At 40.9% G+C, this 18,508-nt stretch overlaps 1 protein-coding gene across 4 annotated transcripts; it reads left to right on the plus strand.

The window, feature by feature from the left end:
• Positions 1-62: 62 nt before the first annotated feature.
• On the plus strand, positions 63-5,322 carry LOC103343052 (uncharacterized). 4 transcript variants are annotated; one of them, XR_016125396.1, is made up of 6 exons: positions 63-205; positions 439-742; positions 2,595-3,086; positions 3,235-3,858; positions 4,080-4,156; positions 4,957-5,097. XR_016125396.1 is itself a non-coding variant. In XM_089048917.1 (5 exons), the coding sequence occupies exons 3-5, from the start codon at positions 3,426-3,428 to the stop codon at positions 5,038-5,040; spliced, it is 594 nt and encodes a 197-aa protein (XP_088905043.1). In that variant the 5' UTR covers positions 213-742; positions 2,595-3,086; positions 3,235-3,425; the 3' UTR covers positions 5,041-5,322. The 4 variants fall into 4 exon arrangements, 1 of the variants encoding a protein (XP_088905043.1); XR_016125397.1 differs by having other exon boundaries at positions 66-205; positions 383-742; XR_016125398.1 differs by having other exon boundaries at positions 127-273.
• The last annotated feature ends 13,186 nt before the right edge of the window (positions 5,323-18,508 follow it).

Raw genomic sequence — 18,508 nt, forward strand, 5'->3', positions numbered from 1 at the left:
ACTGATAACAACATCTTGAGAAAGCCTTTGGATAGTAATTCCTCTACCTCGACCTCTACAATTACTAGCACTTCACGTTCAAGCCCGCTATTTCAGGCTCAACAGGGTCTTCTTCGATCCAGGTGGAGAGCCCCTCGGATGCGCTGGACTACCAATCTACACGCTCGCTTTGTTCATGCTGTTTACCTTTTGGGTGGCCATGAAAGTGAGAACTAGTCCCTGCTTTCTTCTTTAATTATCCTTTGTTTATACGTTGTCTTCAACAACTTACAGGTAAAAACAAAAATAAAATGAAAAAGAAGAGGACTTGTTATGATTTTTTCTCCTGTTAAATCCTTTTCTTTTTCTGTTAAATTAATAATGTTGTGGGTTTATACATTAGGGGCTACACCAGAGTCACTTCTTGAGCTTATGGATTTCAAAATTATTAATGTGCAGATTTATCGGATGGTTTTCACCGCCAATAGAGCAGCGGCCTTTTCAGGACAATCTACTTTTTCCAGTTTTTTATTTTGTAATTTATTTGAAAAACAATTTATAAATGAAACATGTGCAATACGACACAACGTTATGACTTTATTGTACAGGGCAATATGATGTCCATGAAAATCCTTCTTCTGGGGATGCCACTGAAGACATAATTTTTGATCTTCAGAACCAAAGAAAGTCCGGTGATCAGCTCTCATCAGCGCAGACTGTTCATGTTCAAGATAACAAGGACTCCTTTGGAAAATTCTTCAAGGTAAACACAAATTAAACTGCTCATCTGCTGCTTAATTAATTTGCATATTAAGGGCCCGTTCGGTGGCATTTTCGGAGGCTGTTTTCCATTTTCATTCTCAGAAAATGCTTGTAATTCTCAGAAAACATTTTCTAAAAACAGATTCAAAGTTTTAGTTATAATTATGAAAACGTCAAAATGATGTTTTCATCATTTTCACACAATATGGATTCAACATCTCCAAAGACAGCATTACCACCACTGCCAAACAGAGCACAACCACCACCATTAAACCCAATCACTCGACCATAATCACCACTACAGACCACCCACCAGCCACTCGAACCCAATCGACTCCCATCCTTTTTCGTTGCACTCTATTTAGTTAAACCATTACATATGATATAATTTCATATTTATTTAAAATAAAGATTATAAGAATACATGAGATTTTTTAATTTTAATTTTATTTATTTTACATTAGAATTTTATTTTATTTTTTAAAATTATGTGTGTGTGTATATATATATATATTCTAGATGAGAAATTAATAAAAATGCTTGTGAAAAATAGTTCAAATATTGATTACATGATGCAACATTCTTTATTTCTCTTATCCTCAAATTGTACTACCAGACACATTTTCACTGTTTTTGTTTTCTAAAATTGTTTCAAATTAACTTACCAGATGCATTGTTGAATCTTGAAAATGCAAATTTGTTTTCTCGCTTTCATTTTATGAAAATATTCTCTGAAATCATTCTCCGAAAACGTTACCAAACGAGCCCGAAATCTTTTCGCGGCTTTTTAGTCTTAGATAATACATTCGGAAGGCTTCTTCTTCTTTATTTATTCATTTATTTAGTTTTGGAAGGAGACGAGATGGAAATTTTAAGAAATAATTAAGGGGGATTTTAATGGATATCATGAGAGGACCCGACTTGAATTCTCCCTCGGAACTCGTGTCGAACTCGGTTACATATTTTGGCACCTGAACAATGCCGGACTCACTACTAACTTTACACCTCTTACCCAAACTTTAAGAAAAACGGGTCAAGACTTCTATTGAAATTTCAGCAGTCTCCCTTGTAAATTGAACTTTTCCCAAATTTACACCTGCAAATAACGACAATCTAATAATCCCAACTAGCAGCATACACAAGATAACGTGCACAAATTTCACATGGCTTCCGGCCTCAAATTCAGTCCTAAGTGGAAAATATCAGAGCAACTACTAGAGTTAGAAAGGGGGAGGAAGAATACCACGGGGGTTTGAACCCAGGACCGCTTGGGAGGACACAAAAGGTCTGGGCCAATCTAACTAACACCCCATTAGTCGATGTTGGGTTGGTTTAGTGTCAATGAATCTTGTCATGAGAAGAAGTCACTTAATTATAGATTGCCTCGCACAAAACCGCAAAAAGTCCAAAAATTTAATTCAATCAAGCTATCAAAATATAAACTGCAAAATTCATCATTATTTACCTCAATTTGTCTTTGCCTAAAATGAGAATGAATGGTCTAGGGATTTTCTTCAAGAGCCGCCATTGGCCCTTAGTCATACTGAATGGTTTAGAGTGTTTACCTTGGCCATACCTTAATTCTGGTAATGAATTTATTCTTATGTGAATTTAGTGTTGGGATTTTATTTAATTTACCAATTTATAGCAGCATTGTTTGCAATGTGCTCAAGCTTTCCTTGATGGGTGAAGGCTTTTTTCTCCCCTACCTAGGAAACTTGCTTTTGTGTGTTCAAATTTCAAAAATTTATCGGGTGCAACCAAACCATGCATCTTGTAAACTTTATGTTCAATTTTAGGAAACTTCCTTGATGGCTCACAGAGATCTTTTTGTTTTGTTTTGAAAATGGCAGTGACAGATAAAGAAGATGATATCATTAGCTAGGCACCTGAAAGTGAAAGATAAACCGTGTGGGCCACCTGGGAAGAGCTTTTCCACCACACTGCGATTTTCCAAGAAGCTCGCCTTTTCTCTTTATTCCATTATTGCCTTTACTAAAACCTCTTCTCCACTAATCCCATAACACTATAGCATCTTCTTCTCATTGTTTTCAGTTTGGGCAGGATGGAAATCAGATAATTAAAGAAGGAAAGCAGAGGATCCATCTTGGAAAGTTCCTTTCTTTTTCTATGTAAATTCCTCCGTTTTCTCAGTAACCAAACAGAGGTATTTATGTCTCAAAGGAAAGCATTTGCTTATTAGCTGTGGAAATTGAGAGCAACAACTGGTTTCCCGGTTTGCAAATACTCGTCATGGAGATCAATCTTCTACTGAGCCATCTTTAACACCTAATAGTAATCTTTACAGGCCCTCCTTGAGTTTCAGGGATGATGAGCCCTTAAAGGTAGTGGTCACTCAAAACTTGATCATAACCATATCCATAGCTAGCCAGCCAAGCTAGCCTAACAGTTTTTTTTGTTGCATATATTTCTTGATTGGTATCTTTAATTTTTAATTGAATTTTTAATTAGCTAGTTTCTTTTCGTCTATAGGCTACTTCAGAATCAGCAGAGTGCATATTTTTAGCCACTAACCTTGGCCTAGAGATGTTGTCAGCTGCTTGTGATCAGGTTCCTCCCCAAGCCCACTATGCACTATTTGGAATGCTGTTGGCTATTGCAGCTGTGATCATTTCCATCTGGGAGCTAACAGCATACCAAATAGTGCATAGTGGAGATGGGGAATGCTCCGGCGGTTTTATCATCCACCTCCTCGTAATAAGCTTTTTGGTACTCTTCCTGACATTTATGGACAAGTTGCTGGCATCTCACAGTGCATTTGCTGTATTGTTCAGTATGTTTACTGCCTTCGGCATGCTGATAATCCTTTCAAAGCATCCCTTTTGCCTGCCATATTTCTTCTCTGTTTAGGTGGTTCAAAACTAAGTAATAACCGAAGGAACGTCAATACCATTGATAACAACATCTTGAGAAAGCCTTTGGATAGTAATTCCTCTACCTCTACCTCTACAATTACTAGCATTTCAAGTTCAAGCCCGCTATTTCAGGCTCAACGGGGTCTTCTTCGATCCAGGTGGAGAGCCCCTCGGATGTGCTGGACTACCACTCTACACACTTGCTTTGTTCATGCTGTTTACCTTTTGGGTGGCCATGAAAGTGAGTACTAGTCCCTACTTTCTTCTTTAATTATCCTTTGTTTTTTTTTTTTTTTGGGGTCAAATTAAATGAATGTATCCTTTGTTTATACGTTGTCTTCAACAACTTACAGGTAAAAAGAAAAAGAAAAAGAAAAAGAAGAGGACTTGTTATGATTTTTTCTCCTGTTAAATCCTTTTCTTTTTCTGTTAAATTAATAATGTTGTGGGTTTATACATTAGGGGCTACACCAGAGTCACTTCTTGAGCTTATGGATGTCAAAGATCTCACCTTGGCACATGTCAGATCTCATTTACAGGTGAGCTAATCATTTAACACTGGCTAGTTTTCCTAACCATCATCATGTCTTTAATTAAATGTGTGTTCTTCTTGTACCTTTGACTATATGGATTATAGCTATCTTGCATGTTTGGCTTTTCTTCTAGCTCCCATCTTTCCTTTTCATCTTAGTGTGGCTGTTGAAGTTGAGACACTAATATTACGTACTAAAGAAGCTTAAGTAAAGATGCAGTGTACGAAATTTGCAATTTCAGGGGTATTACACATCATTCATATAAAATATTTGAGCTATTTAGTTATATACCAATTCTTAGCACGAGTGATATGGATAAATCCTATATCATTTAATTTTTATAAACAAACCCAAAAAATGACAGATGACCCTATTGAATTTAATTTTGATTATTAAAATACTCTGATGCCCTCTTGAGTGTTTTGGGGTTAATCTTGTTTTAAAAAATCGATGACAGTTTTGTAATTTATAGGAAGTTCGAAGCCAGTTATGTTGTAAATGAGTTTTGGGTGTTTTTAAAATCTATTTCATGTACTTTTTTTATTTATAATGTAGGCCCAGATATTGAGTATAATAGTGAATCTCCCTAAATGTTTCTGTATGTACTTGCACTGTCTTTCAGACATGCCTAGACCCAAAAAAAATTGTAAATTTTTTGTAATCACTCCTCTCCTCACTCTAATTTTTTTTTTAATGAACTAGGGGAGGGGGTGTAAAACCCCGAGAAACAACTGGTCAAATTATTATTGTAATGCCAATGCTCTATTATCCATTCTAATATGCATCAAAATTATTAATGTGTGCAGATTTATCGGACGGTTTTCATCGCCAATAGAGCAGCGGCCTTTTCAGGACAATCTACTTTTTCGAGTTTTTTATTTTTTAATTGATTTGAAAAACAATTTATAAATAAAACATGAGCAATACGACAGAGTGTTATGACTTTATTGTACAGGACAATCTGATGTCCATGAAAATCCTTCGTCTTGGGATGCCACTGAAGACATAATTTTTGATCTTCAGAACCCAAGAAAGTCTGGTGATCAGCTCTCATCAGCGCAGACTATTCATGTTCAAGATAACAAGGACTCCTTGGGAAAATTCTTGAAGGTCAACACGAATTAAATTGCTCATTTGCTGCTTAATTAATTTGCATATTAAATCTTTTTGCAGCTTTTTAGTCTTAGATATTCGGAAGGCTTCTTCTTCTTTATTTATTTATTTATTTATTTAGTTTTCAAAGGAGACGAGATGGAAATTTGAAGAAATAATTAAGGGGAATTTTAATGGATATCATGACAGGACTCTACTCAAATTCTCTCGGAACTCGTGTGGAATCCTGTTACATATTATGGCACATGAATGATGCTGGACCCACTACTAACTTTACATCTCTCACCCAAACTTTGAGAAAAATGAGTCGAGACTTCTACCGAAATTTCGACAGTCTCTCTTGTAAAATAGATTTTTCCCGAATTAAAACATGCAAATAACAACAATCTAATAATCCCAATTGATGGCATACACAAGATAATGCGCACACAAATTTCACATGGCATTCGGCCTCAAATTCAATCCTAAATGGAAAATAGCATAGAAACTACTGGAGTTAAATTTACAAATTTAGTTTCCAAATAAACAACGAAAAGGGAAAATGAAGTTTCTTACAAGGTAGAACCATAGTCTGAAATATCGATAATATCGACGAAATATTGAGGATATTTTGGTTTTTTCGAATCATGGATATTTCGGAACATATCGTATATCACTTATGTTTTAGTGATAATATGCTAAAATATTTATATTTATATAGGTGGCATGTTAACAATTACATGCAAAACTATTTTGGGGATTTAACATTTGATGAATACTCTTCACAATACACTTACTCTACACATAGAGATGATGAAGATAGTGAAAAATTTGAACCTCATAGGAACTCTATTTGGTACTAAATCACTTATGTATCTTACCATACAATGTATAAAGTATAAAATATTGTAGTAAATCATTGTATATAAATGATTATGGTGTGTTTAATCTTTTTTTCATTAATTACTACATATTTTCTACACTCACAGTGTTTGCCAGCTCGCTGTATAATCAACTTAAATCAATTCAATTCATCATGTAATGTATTTCCTTCTAATTTTTTTTTTGATAAACTAATAGATAATTGACTAAATAAACATTCTCAAAAGTTTCAATAAAATTTTTCAAGTTTTTTTTACAATTTCCGTGGTTTTTATTCAATTTTATCTTAGCAAATCTCACCTTTCAAGCTTCAGACATGTCATGCCTACCAAAATAATGATCCATGTAAGCTAACTAGTCGATGAGTGCTTTAGGATTTAGCTCACCATCAAAATAAGGAGCGTCAACTTTCACTAATCTCATCACCCTTTCATCAGGGTCTTGCTCATCGCCACAATGAAAATTGTGTTTCTCCGAGTCTTGATAATTTCTTCTTCATGATGTCTCTCACCGTCTTGATCATTCCTTCTACCATGATGTTGTCAATCATGATTCCTTTCTTCTCCATTCACACTGCTTCGTCATGTTGATTAGCGCTTCTAAGTCTGCAACGCGACGTTCCATGAGTCTCGAGTCGATAGGACCCGCCAATTCCTCGGAATCCATGACGAACCCTGTGCCTTTTTTGACATCAAACCGATGCTGGGCCCACTTACAAACAACATCCTCTTCTCCAAAAACAAAGGAAAAATCGAAATTTCAGTAGAGTCTCTCCTGAAAAACAGACTTTTCCCAAAATTTCAACCTATCAAAACACTGTAATACTAAATTCCCAACTAGCAACACGCACAATACAAAGGCACACAGTTTACAAAATAGGCCTCCGGCCTTACATCGAACCCTACATGGGCAATAACAGAGCAATTTTAAGGAATTTCAGTTTACAACTGAAAACAAATATTCAACAGAAATAAAAACAATTAGAAATTTCCCTACAGAAGTTCAGGCCGTGGAAATACGAATCTTGGCTCAATTGCTCGACTCAGATCAAGCTATTGCCTGGAGGGCGCAAACCAAAGAATTGTGAGTGGACAAAAACAAAGTTTTATCATAATTGAAAACAACATACTAACCCCACTGTTTGGAAAACGATGCTAAAAACATGCAATTGAAACCATTCATACGTAATTAAAACTGAGGTACTTCCATAATCCCGATTTAGTATAATACTACCCAAGTTCAATTCTTTTGATTCTAACCAAACCCCTTCCCTAGATATAGGCTTACAAGACGTAATATGTAAAAAAAGATTTTAAAATAATTAAACGTATACATATATATAAATATATACAAGTAGACCACGAAAACTCTCATGACTGTATAGGGTATATACCCCAAAGTTCATAAGTACAAATATAATATCTATATACGACAACCTCACACCATCACAAGTACCGAGGGAGAACAATCCAACACGGGGATCATTTGACTAGCCCGCAAGGTTTCAACTTTCTACCCTGTGTCTAGAGATAAGTTGTCCAACCGAGGGACTACCACTCTATAAAACACACGTAGGAAAATCGAACGCCATGTATGGCCAAATCAAACCATGTTTTACACGCACAGACCTCCCTTCAGGGCTTACGGCACACCCGACTAAAGGTGTCCAGATCTTTACCACACGCAGGAAAATCCAACACCATGTGTGATAAAGTACTAACAAACAAATGAGCCCACAATCTGGAAAATCCAGCGCCACGTTCGGGTAAAGTAATCAGGGGAGGGTACATATCATGGTACAAATACGAAAGTCATAATGTAAATAACTTCTCAAAAGCATATAAACCATACCCGAAATAATCATAAACTTCAAATATAAAAAATAACAGCTAATTTCATAATTGAAACAATATATAAACTCCATAGTCCAGTCACAGATAATCCCATGCAGCTTGACCCTAAGAGGGTCCCGGCTGTTGAGCTCATGAGTACCTATTTTGAAGAACATGAGGACCAAGTTAATAAAACGCCTTGAACGAGCACTTTAAAACAAACTCCTAACTTTCCCGGGACTCAAAGTGTGTGTACGACTGACGCGGAGTTTCTAAGATCCAACTACATTTTTTGAAAAGTGGAATAATCTCGGAAGACTCCCAGTCAACTGAGTAGTCAAACTTTCCAAATTTGGTCAACCGGGCCTGCGGGACCCACGACCTTCGATTTCCTATCCGAAATTTCTTACGGGTTCAACAAAGTCCGCTAAACACGTTCTGCAAGTTTGGTCTTGATCGAGCGGTCGGATTGCTCTCGATCGCACGATTAGACGGTCACTAGTTTACCTAACCTTAGAATCATTGAATCGGAGTATCCGGGACTCCGTTTCTTGATCCGTGAGTTCCTACAAGATCCTAGAGGTATAGAGAACATCATACTTGGAATTGGAGCCGATTCAATGGTCCTAACATATCGAACCAAGATATCACCTAATAGGCGTAAATCAGCTCGACTGTCATACGATAACCAAATTCAAATTCGAGCATACCGTCATGATCGGGACTACATGGGGATCAAAACATAAGACAATGGGCCACCACCCCATGGCCCACGCAGCTCAACAAGCATTGGCAGTGCGTGGGTGGCTTGAGAAATTTTCGACAACAAAAATTTCTCAAATTACCCAACAATACCTATACATTCAGACTAACAAGAGGAGCATTTTTGGTTCTTGGACCACGACCAAAAAGTGGCCGGAGTTAGCTGGATCGAAGGCGGAACCGTATGTGTTTGACCGGAACTTCCCGGCCTCAAAACGGCTGTGGTAGCCCATAATGATGTCTCGCAACCTAGGGAAAGCATGGGGAGGAGAGAGCTACCTGATCCAAGCGGTGGCGTGACTGAGGTGGCCGGAAAAGTCACCGACGTCGATGGCGCTTTCTACTGCTTTCTTCCAATGACACAGTTGCCAAACACCGGGTTTTTTATCGTAGAAAAGGCGTGGGCTAGGTAGAAAAGAGAGATGAAGAGTTTGGACGTTGTTTCGCATACGAAATGGTGGCCGGTCGGGGAGGAGAGGGAAAGGATAGAGAGAAATGCGTGGGGAAGCGAAAATAGATCAGGTTTTTAAAAATCCAACTTTGAAAAATTACTTGTGTAACTGTGCTTTCGTTAACTACAATTTCTTCATTAAAATTCCGATTTGGGCCCACTACATGTCTATGAACTCATATCGACGAGCTCTACACTGTCACTCAAATCCAAAAAATATACGGATCGAAATGTAATTAACGTGACACTACCCCAAGGGCAAAATTGTAATTTCACAATTAAATAAATTGAATAAACAATTAATTTAGGTCGGGGGCGTTACAAAGTCAGTTTTCGGATCTAATGTTTGAATCTGCCATTTGCTTTGATAGGTTTTCCATCATTTGAACAAGACGTTCAATGTCCCTCTCTAAAATTTTGAACCCAAGGAAAACGAAAAGTAGGTTTTGATGCCAAATTTAATGTAGGACATGGGTGAATTGAGTATTTGGGTAATTTAGTGAAAGTGAAAACAATGAAAAAACAAAAAAATAGATGGTAAAAGATGCCTTGGCTTCACACCAAGGAACCAATCTAAATAAAATAGGAAACTTGAATAAAATCCTGCTAAAACTTGAAAACTAAAATACCTAATGAAATCTGAAAAATCTAGAAATCCTAGTGAAATATAGAATCTAGAAATTTAATTTTCCTATTAAAATCTGGAAGCTAAGATTTCACCCAAACCATAACGATAATGTTGGATTGACTGATCGATTCTTCTTTCTTTGATAAAAGGTTTGTCATAGATGTCCTCATGAGAAAGCACCAGACAACCACATATTCCTTCACATGCCAATTCCACCTTAATGCATTAAATAATGTCAATAAAAGCCATGGCAATTGTGAGAGCAAATATTTCCGTCTCCAATCAGGGCACGCCATGTGGAAAAGAAGATTATCTCTTAAATTAATTAATTGAACCAGTTTATCTGGCCAATTAATTAATTGGGATAAATATTTTAATTAATGAGATATTATCTTTATTTAATAAGATAATACTATTAATTTAGATATTATCCTAATAAAGAGAAGATAATATCATTAATTCAGATATTATCTTCATAAAAAGAGATAATATCATTTAATTCAGATATTATCTTCAATAAAGAGAAGATAATATCATTAAATCAGATATTATCTAAGTCCGACTCAATCCCTACGAATTTGGGTAAAGAATAAACTTAGCATATTCTCTACAAAACCCTAGCCCCGAGACTCCTATAAATAGACGACCTCATTCATCATTCAAGGTACATCTAAACCTACTCCTAATACCCGAAAAAAATACCCGAAGCTCTCTCTTTCTCCCTCTCCACTCTCCATATTTTCTCAACACGGCTCCGGCCACCACACACGGCTCCGCCGCCCGGTTCACACCCTACATAAACACTACTCCGTACCCTTTGCTTAGATGTTGTTTTCCTACAAACACTCGAACTAACTTAGACATCAGAGGGCCTTTGGCCAACACCCCCCGGGTGTGGTCTATTTACTCCAATCTGTTTTACAGGAATCGAGGAAGAGAGAGAAGGAAGATCGAAGGTTGAAAGATCTAGAAGCGAATATTCTCCCGTGAGATTATTTGCACAAACATTTGGTGCTTTCATTGAGAGCACGAGTTATACTCAATGCGTGCTCAAGGAATCCGTTCTTTATATTTTCCGATCCACCGAAGCCTTCCAAACAACCATGGTTGGAAGCAAGTGCACGAGGAGCAAAACCGCCGTGATGACTAAATCCGCGACGGCCCAAAGCCACTCTACCCACGATCCCGCGATCGACATGGTGGCACCACCACCTCTCACCAGTTTGCCACCTACTAGACCCGCAACCCGATCCAGCAACATCCATGGCATCGCCACCGAGCATGGTGGAACCTCCCATCAAGGTGGGCTCGTTACCACTACCGACTTAGGCCCGGTCTTGGAGAAACTTCAAGCGTTCCCTCCATTGCCTCCTTGCTCGACACACGCTCTTGCATACACCTCCAATAAAACCCTAGCCCGTGTGCAATTGGGCTCCACACGCTTCTCTCCTCCCAATCCACAAAGTCAAGTAGATCTTAATCTAAGAGTTGACCAGCTAGCTCAGAGAATGGACTACCAAAGCGCTCTGATGAGGCAGCTCCTCAACGAAATAAACTTGGTTCAAAACCTTAGCCTTGGACAGCCGGGCGATGAGAGAAGGATGGATGAATGCGTCAGTCGGCAACTCGATGGGTACCAAGCAGGTCGAGCAAGAGTAAGCAAACAAGGAGATAGACAACAACGTGATTAGCTTGTCGGCATGTCACAAGCACCAGCAAGCCACACACAAAGCAACGTGCGAGAAAGGCTCGGCCCACGACTTGACGTCCGCGCTTGCATTGGCCCGTAAGGAAATGTTCATGAAAGGCTAGGCTCCCATGGAGGTCAAACTGACAATCGCCGCAATGAGGATCGTGAAGAGAGACACTCCACTACCCACTCTCGGAGAACCAATTCTCGTCGCCAAGTTGCAGAAAATCCATCGCAAGCGCAGTCCACCAACACGCCTCTTAGGCAGCATAGACGAGAGGGTCGACCCTCGCAGACCAACAAAGAGGTCAATCAGCGTCGCTCGAATGACGAAGGTCGCCAATGTGATCGACCAACAATGTGTGCGGAAGACGTTGAGAAGCTTGTGAACGACCGACTTCGAGACTTAAAGACTGGTGGGAACCTCGAGGATGCACTACGTAAGGAGATGGACCAGACGATCTATACTCCTTTCACCCCTGAAATCGAGTAGGCTGCTCCCGGCGATTCTCAACATCTTCGTTTATACATTTCAAAAGGAATTCTGATCCCGAGAGCCACCTAAAACACTTCAAAAGTGTCATGATCCTCCACAAAGTCGACGACGCACTGATGTGCAAGATGCTTACAATGACCTTGCGAGGAGCAGCTCAAGACTGGTTCCACACCCTACCATCCGGATCGATCAGCAGCTTGAAGGAGTTGACTTACGTCTTCACCAAAGAGTACACCTCTTACCGGATGATCAAGAAGAATTTGACCACCTGTATAACTGTGCAAGAAGTCCGACGAATCCCTTCGAAATTACATCAAGACATTCAAAGCGAAAATGGCCAACATTGTAAGATGTGATGACCGGATCGCGTCATCGCCTTTAAGAAAGGTCTTCCAGGTGAACACGACTTATCTGCGGTGACTATCACTCCCGGCCGGACTTTGATAGAAGTCTACGCGACTGCGGAATGTTACGCGCTCTGGGATGACGATCGAATCACCGCAAAAAGGTCTACAAAGCATGAAGATCAATCGACTAAACGGGCACGCCAAAGAAACGATGGATTTAGCAACAATAATAAGGACAAGCGCAGGTCACGCCCACAAGGGGACGCTAAGGCAGGAGAGAACTACACCAAGTTCACCATCCCTATACATCGAATCCTAGCCTAAGTGAAAAACAAACCTTGGGTAAGAAGACCGCCACCCTTGAAAGGAGATCCGGACAAAAGGGATACTAGCAAATACTGTGCCTTCCATGGGACGTATGGACACGCTACGAAGAACTACTTCGCTTGGAAAGCATACCTTGAAGAACTCGTGAGAGAAGGTCAATGCACGGAATTCATTGCGAAGCGAGCCATCCAGCGAATTGAAGATCGTGACACGCCAAGGAGCCGCCCCAAAAGGTTATAAGGATTAACACAATCTTAGCCGACTCAGGAAACGGGCTGACCAGAAGGGAAAGAAGAGGAAGATCGGATAAGCCACCGATCTCCCAAGTCTCGACCGACCTTCCGCTAGCGAAGACGATCCTGTAATCGGCTTCCAAAAGAAAGATTTGATCAGCCTCGGCGTGCCACATAACGACACCTTTGTCATCGGCATTCAAATTGCTCGGGCCATGGTCTACCGAATCCATACGAGCGAGGCGGTGCAGCCAACATCCTACAATCGGCAGTCATCCAATGATGAGCTTAGAGACAAAGATCAATAAATCAGCCAAGTCGCGATGGCTTCAATGGCGCAGAACGGTTACCGTGGGCACAATAGATCTCGATGTCTACTCTTTACCGAGTCACCGCAAACGCTTCATGGTCATTGATGAAACCTCACCTTACAATGGCATTATGGGCAGACCATGGATCAGCAAGATCAACGCCGTCACCTCCGCCACACATCAAGATTAGTTACCTAATCCCTAGGGCGGTATCGGTCAAATCAATGATCGAGCAATGGCGAGGAAATGCTTAGCTCAATGGCTGAAAAATGGCAAGCAAACACAATTCCTCCCTGTGAATCAGGCAGATCTAAAGGGAGTGGAACAAGCAGAGGAGAAAGCGAATCCCGTTTCTAACGATCGAGCATACCAAAAAGGAAAGAGAATAGCTACTCCCCAATAGCAATCAAAGAATCATGACCAAGTCGAGGGAATCCTTCTAGAGGTTTATCCGAAAAAGGATGGAAGCCCGAGGAGGACGTTGAGCTAGTACCCCTTGATCCTGACAAGCCAGAGAGAATAGTGCGGATCGGCTCGCGCTTAAGCTAGGAGGAAAAAGGAGAGCTTGTAGCCTTCCTCCAAAACAACAAAGATGTATTTGCATGGTCACCATCCGACATGCCTGGCATTGATCCCCAGATCATCTGCCATCGGCTGCACGTCCAACTCGGCTATCAAGCCTATAGCGCGGAAGAGACGCAACTTCGCCCCGAGCGGGTTGCCATCATTGAAATCGAGATCGACAAGCTTCTAGCTGCGGTTTTATTGAAGAGGTCTCTTACAATGGCTGGAACGTTGTTCTAGTAGCAAAGAAAGATAAAGGCCTGTGGAGAGTGTGCGTCGACTACACCGACCTCAACAAAGCATGTCCTAAAGACAACTTTCCACTACCAAAAATTGATCAGCTTGTCGATTCAACTTCTGGCAATCAACTACTAAGCTTCATGGACGCCTACTCCGGTTACAACCAAATCATGATGTATGAAGACGACAAGGCAAAAACCTCATTCATCATCGAAAGAGGTACATACTGCTATAATGTCATGCCCTTTGGGCTGAAGAACGCCGAGGCAACCTACCAAAGGCTGGTGAACAAAATTTTCAAAGAGCAAATCGGCAAGACTATGGAGGGCTACGTAGATGACATGCTAGTCAAAGCTCCCAAAAGAGCAGACCACATCAAGAATCTTGCCGAGGCGTTGAGCTTACTCCAAAATACAACATGAAGTTGAACCCGAGCAAATGCACATTTGGAGTCTCGTCCGGCCGATTCCTTAGATACTTAGTTACCTAAAGAGGAATTGAGGCACATCCAAATCAAATCAAGGCTATACTCAACATAAAGTCACCTGCCACAACAAAAAAGATACAAAGTATAACAGGTAGGGCGGCAGCTCTCACTCGACTCCTTCAGGGATCTACCGACAAGTGCAGGCCATTTTTCAAAGCCTTGAAAAAAGGACACAAAGACAAGTAGGATGACGAGCATGAAGCAGCCTTTCAAAACTTGAAAACTTACCTCACTTCACCTCTATTACTCTCAAAACCGATACCAGGCGAAGACTTGTACATCTACCCGACGGTGTTCGACTCAAATGTCACTCTCATCCGAGAAGAGTTGGGGGCACAACATCCTGTATTCTACATTTCAAAAGCTCTCCTCGATGCAGAGACTCGCTACCGAAGATGGAGAAGCTTATTTTTTCGCTTGTAGTTTCTGCGAGAAAACTAAGGCCCTACTATCAAGCACACCGGATTATTGTCATAATAGAATTTCCTTTAAGATCGATCCTTCACAGCCCCGACGCTTCTCAGCGACTCATGAAATGGGCTATCGAACTCAGTCAATACGACCTCCTCTATTGGCCGAAGATCTGCTATAAAAGTGAAGCTTTAGCAGATTTTGTTGTAGAGTTTACTCGACAAAAAAGAGAATATGGTCACGAAAAGCAAGGAAAAAGCAGACGACACCTCCCCTACCGATTCAAACCTACCTAAATGACAAGTGGCAGTTGCATGTAGATGGAGCATCAAATCACAAAGGAGCGAGAGCAGGAGTTGTCATAATCACCCCAGACGGAACCTTGTTGGAACAAGCTATCACACTAGGCTTTTCTGCTTCAAACAATGAGGCAGAATATGAGGCATTGCTTGCATGACTACGCCTAACGAAAGAACTATCGATCAAGAGATTGGCCATCTACTCAGACTCCCAGCTGATCACGAATCAAGCCTCAGGCGAGTACATGGCAAAGCATCCAAGAATGGTCTAGTAATTCGACAAAGTCCAAGACTTTTGAAAGAATTCCCTATTTTCACCATCCAACAAGTTCTACGGGCAGAGAACACTTATGCAAATGCGTTGACGAGCCTAGGATCAACACTGGACACCCAGTTCAGACGCTCCATCCCAGTTGAACACCTTGACCGGCCAAGAATCGAAGACATAAAGCCAATCAACTTAATGCAGATTGATGAGGACCCCAGCTGGCAAGACCCTATCATCGACTACTTAGTGAATGGAAACCTGCCAATGATAAGTCCGAAGTAGGAAGGTCCAGAGAAGGCGCGAGATACTATATGCACAACAGAAGCTCATCCGTAGATCATACTCCGGCCCTCATCTCACCTGTATAAAGTACCCTCAAACACTTGAAGTCCTCTGTAAAATTCACGATGGCGAGTATGACAACTATTTTGGAGGCATATCACTCGCCTAGAAGGCTTTAAGCAGCAATGTAGTCACACAGACATCAATACAAGTTCAGAGCTTTTCTTTCCAATGGAGTGTTCATAAAAGCAATCGACACGTCTCCGGACGAAGGCTAAACGGGCCACTATCATCGACATGTCTCTGGACGTAGGCCAAACGGGCCACTATCATCGACACGTCTCGGACGTAGGCTAAACGGGTCACACATCGACATGTCTCTGGGCGTAGGCCAAACGGGCCACTATCATCGACATGTCTCCGGACGTAGGCCAAACGGGTCACTCTTATCAACACGTCTCCGGACGTAGACCAAACGGGTCACACTCATCGACGCGTCTCTAGACGTAAGCCAAACGGGACACTATCATCGACATGTCTCCGGACGTAGACCAAACGGGTCACACTCATCGACACGTCTCTAGACGTAAGCCAAACGGGCCACTATCATCGATATGTCTCCGGACGTAGGCCAAACGGGCCACACACATCGACATGTCTCGGGACATTGGCCAAAGGGCCACTCTAATCGACACGTCCTCGGGCGTAGGCCAAACGGGCCACTATCATCGACAAGTCTCCTGGACGCAGCCAAACAGGCCACATATCGCCGACATGTCTCCGGGCGTAGGCCAAATGGGCCACTCTAATCGACACATCTCGGGCGTAGGCCAAACGGGTCACTATCATTGACACGTCTCCGGACGTAGGCTAAACGGGCCACACACATCGATACATCTCCGGACGTAAGCCAAACGGGCCACTCTCATCTACAAGTCTCGGACGTAAGCTATACATGCCACAACCCAAAGAACACTCCTTTGATCCAAAGAGTGATCATTAGGATCCGGACCATTCGCTTTCATCCCTCGACATTCTCGGCAGGGCGACCATCGTATTTGGCAATACTCGCCAAGAACTAGCGACCACCGTCGCTCTAACCTTTTCGATCCACGATGTCACCCAGCTGGTCCTTGCCTCGAAAAAGAGAAGACGAAGAAAAATATACGTGCTCGACTTACCTTGGGATGCACAGCAACTCCTCTCTTCGACAAGCAGTACAAATTCTCCAAGATCTTTCTCAAGCTAGAAAGTAGAGAAGTTAAGTTTACAATGTAAGACAGAGTGAAGAGAAGCCCTGTATTTGTACAAGTTGGACAACTCAGGTCAAGAAGGAATCGCAAGCTCATTCCCACTGGGAATCCAACTCCAAGAACAGTCAGAAGCCTATGCCAATTAGTAATCCGATCTACAAAAAGCCCAGACGCTTGGAGAGCCCAAAAAATAATTTCATCTCCTACATGCCACACAAGCGCCATGCGAAGTGGGGGCATTTGTGAGAGCAAATATTTCTGTCTCCAATCAGGGCACGCCACGTGAAAAAGAAGATTATCTCTTAAATTAATTAATTGAACAAGTTTATCTGGCCAATTAATTAATTGGGATAAATATCTTAATTAATGGAATATTATCTTTATTTAATAAGATAATACCATTAATTTAGATATTATCCTAATAAAGAGAAGATGATATCATTAATTCAGATATTATCTTCATAAAAAGAGATAATATCATTTAATTCAGATATTATCTTCAATAAAGAGAAGATAATATCATTAAATCAGATATTATCTAAGTCCGACTCAATCCCTACGAATTTGGGTAGAGAATAAACTCAGCAAATTCTCTACAAAACCCTAGCCCCGAGGCTCCTATAAATAGATGACCTCATTCATCATTCAATGTACATTTAAACCTACTCCTAATACCCGAGAAAAATACCCGAAGCTCTCTCTTTCTCCCTCTCCACTCTCCATATTTTCTCCACACGGCTCCGGCCGCCCGGTTCACACCCTATATAAACACTACTCCGTACCCTTTGCTTAGCTATTGTTTTCCTACAAACACTCGAACTAACTTAGGTATCGGAGGGCCTTTGGCCAACACCCCCCGGGTGTGGTCTATTTACTCCAATCTGTTTTACAGGAATCAAGGAAGAGAGAGAAGGAAGATCGAAGTTTGAAGGATCTAGAAGCGAATATTCTCCCGTGAGATTATTTGCACAAATAGCAATTTCCACAGTTGCTGACAAGCATACCTTAAGAATATTTTATCAATGCAATGAACAAGAAGGTGGCTGCCACCAATTAAGCCATCCATAAAGCTGATTGATATTGTCAATCACAACAGCAGATAGAGAAGAATTATTGCTGCCAATCGAACACCATTTACATCTTTTCACTCCAGTAGCGATGGATTTCCAACAAATTTGACAAACTGAAAACATGTTTCTCACTCTCAAATGGGAAATAAATGTACTTTGGAGGTTTACATTATTTACAATGTGAATAACATATGTTGATGCGAAAAAATGGTTCGGTAACTTTCCCGCTCAACTTAATGATGTTGGGCCTTCGGTATGTTTTGCGCCTCGGTAGAGCATGATTTGCAAGATAGCAAACGCTCGGTAAGACCTAGGGCACCAGTGTGGTACCGGCCGAAGGCTCTCTGATGCTTAAGTAAGTACGGATTTAGTAAGCTTAAACCGACAGATCAATAGGCGGTATGCCGTAAGTTCTGATTACCTCTTTTTTGGG

Source organism: Prunus mume, linkage group LG3, assembly GCF_029339155.1.
Source record: "Prunus mume cultivar Tortuosa linkage group LG3, ASM2933915v1, whole genome shotgun sequence".
Lineage (NCBI taxonomy): Eukaryota > Viridiplantae > Streptophyta > Magnoliopsida > Rosales > Rosaceae > Prunus > Prunus mume.

What these genes read in the sequence shown, in the direction of transcription:
- LOC103343052 (XM_089048917.1), top strand. Translation starts at nt 3,426, where the DNA reads ATGCTCCGGCGGTTTTATCATCCACCTCCTCGTAATAAGCTTTTTGGT. An exon ending in CCTTTTGGGTGGCCATGAAA is followed by an intron (nt 3,859 to 4,079) that starts GTGAGTACTAGT and finishes TTTATACATTAG; the next exon opens with GGGCTACACCAGAGTCACTT. An exon ending in ATGTCAGATCTCATTTACAG is followed by an intron (nt 4,157 to 4,956) that starts GTGAGCTAATCA and finishes TAATGTGTGCAG; the next exon opens with ATTTATCGGACGGTTTTCAT.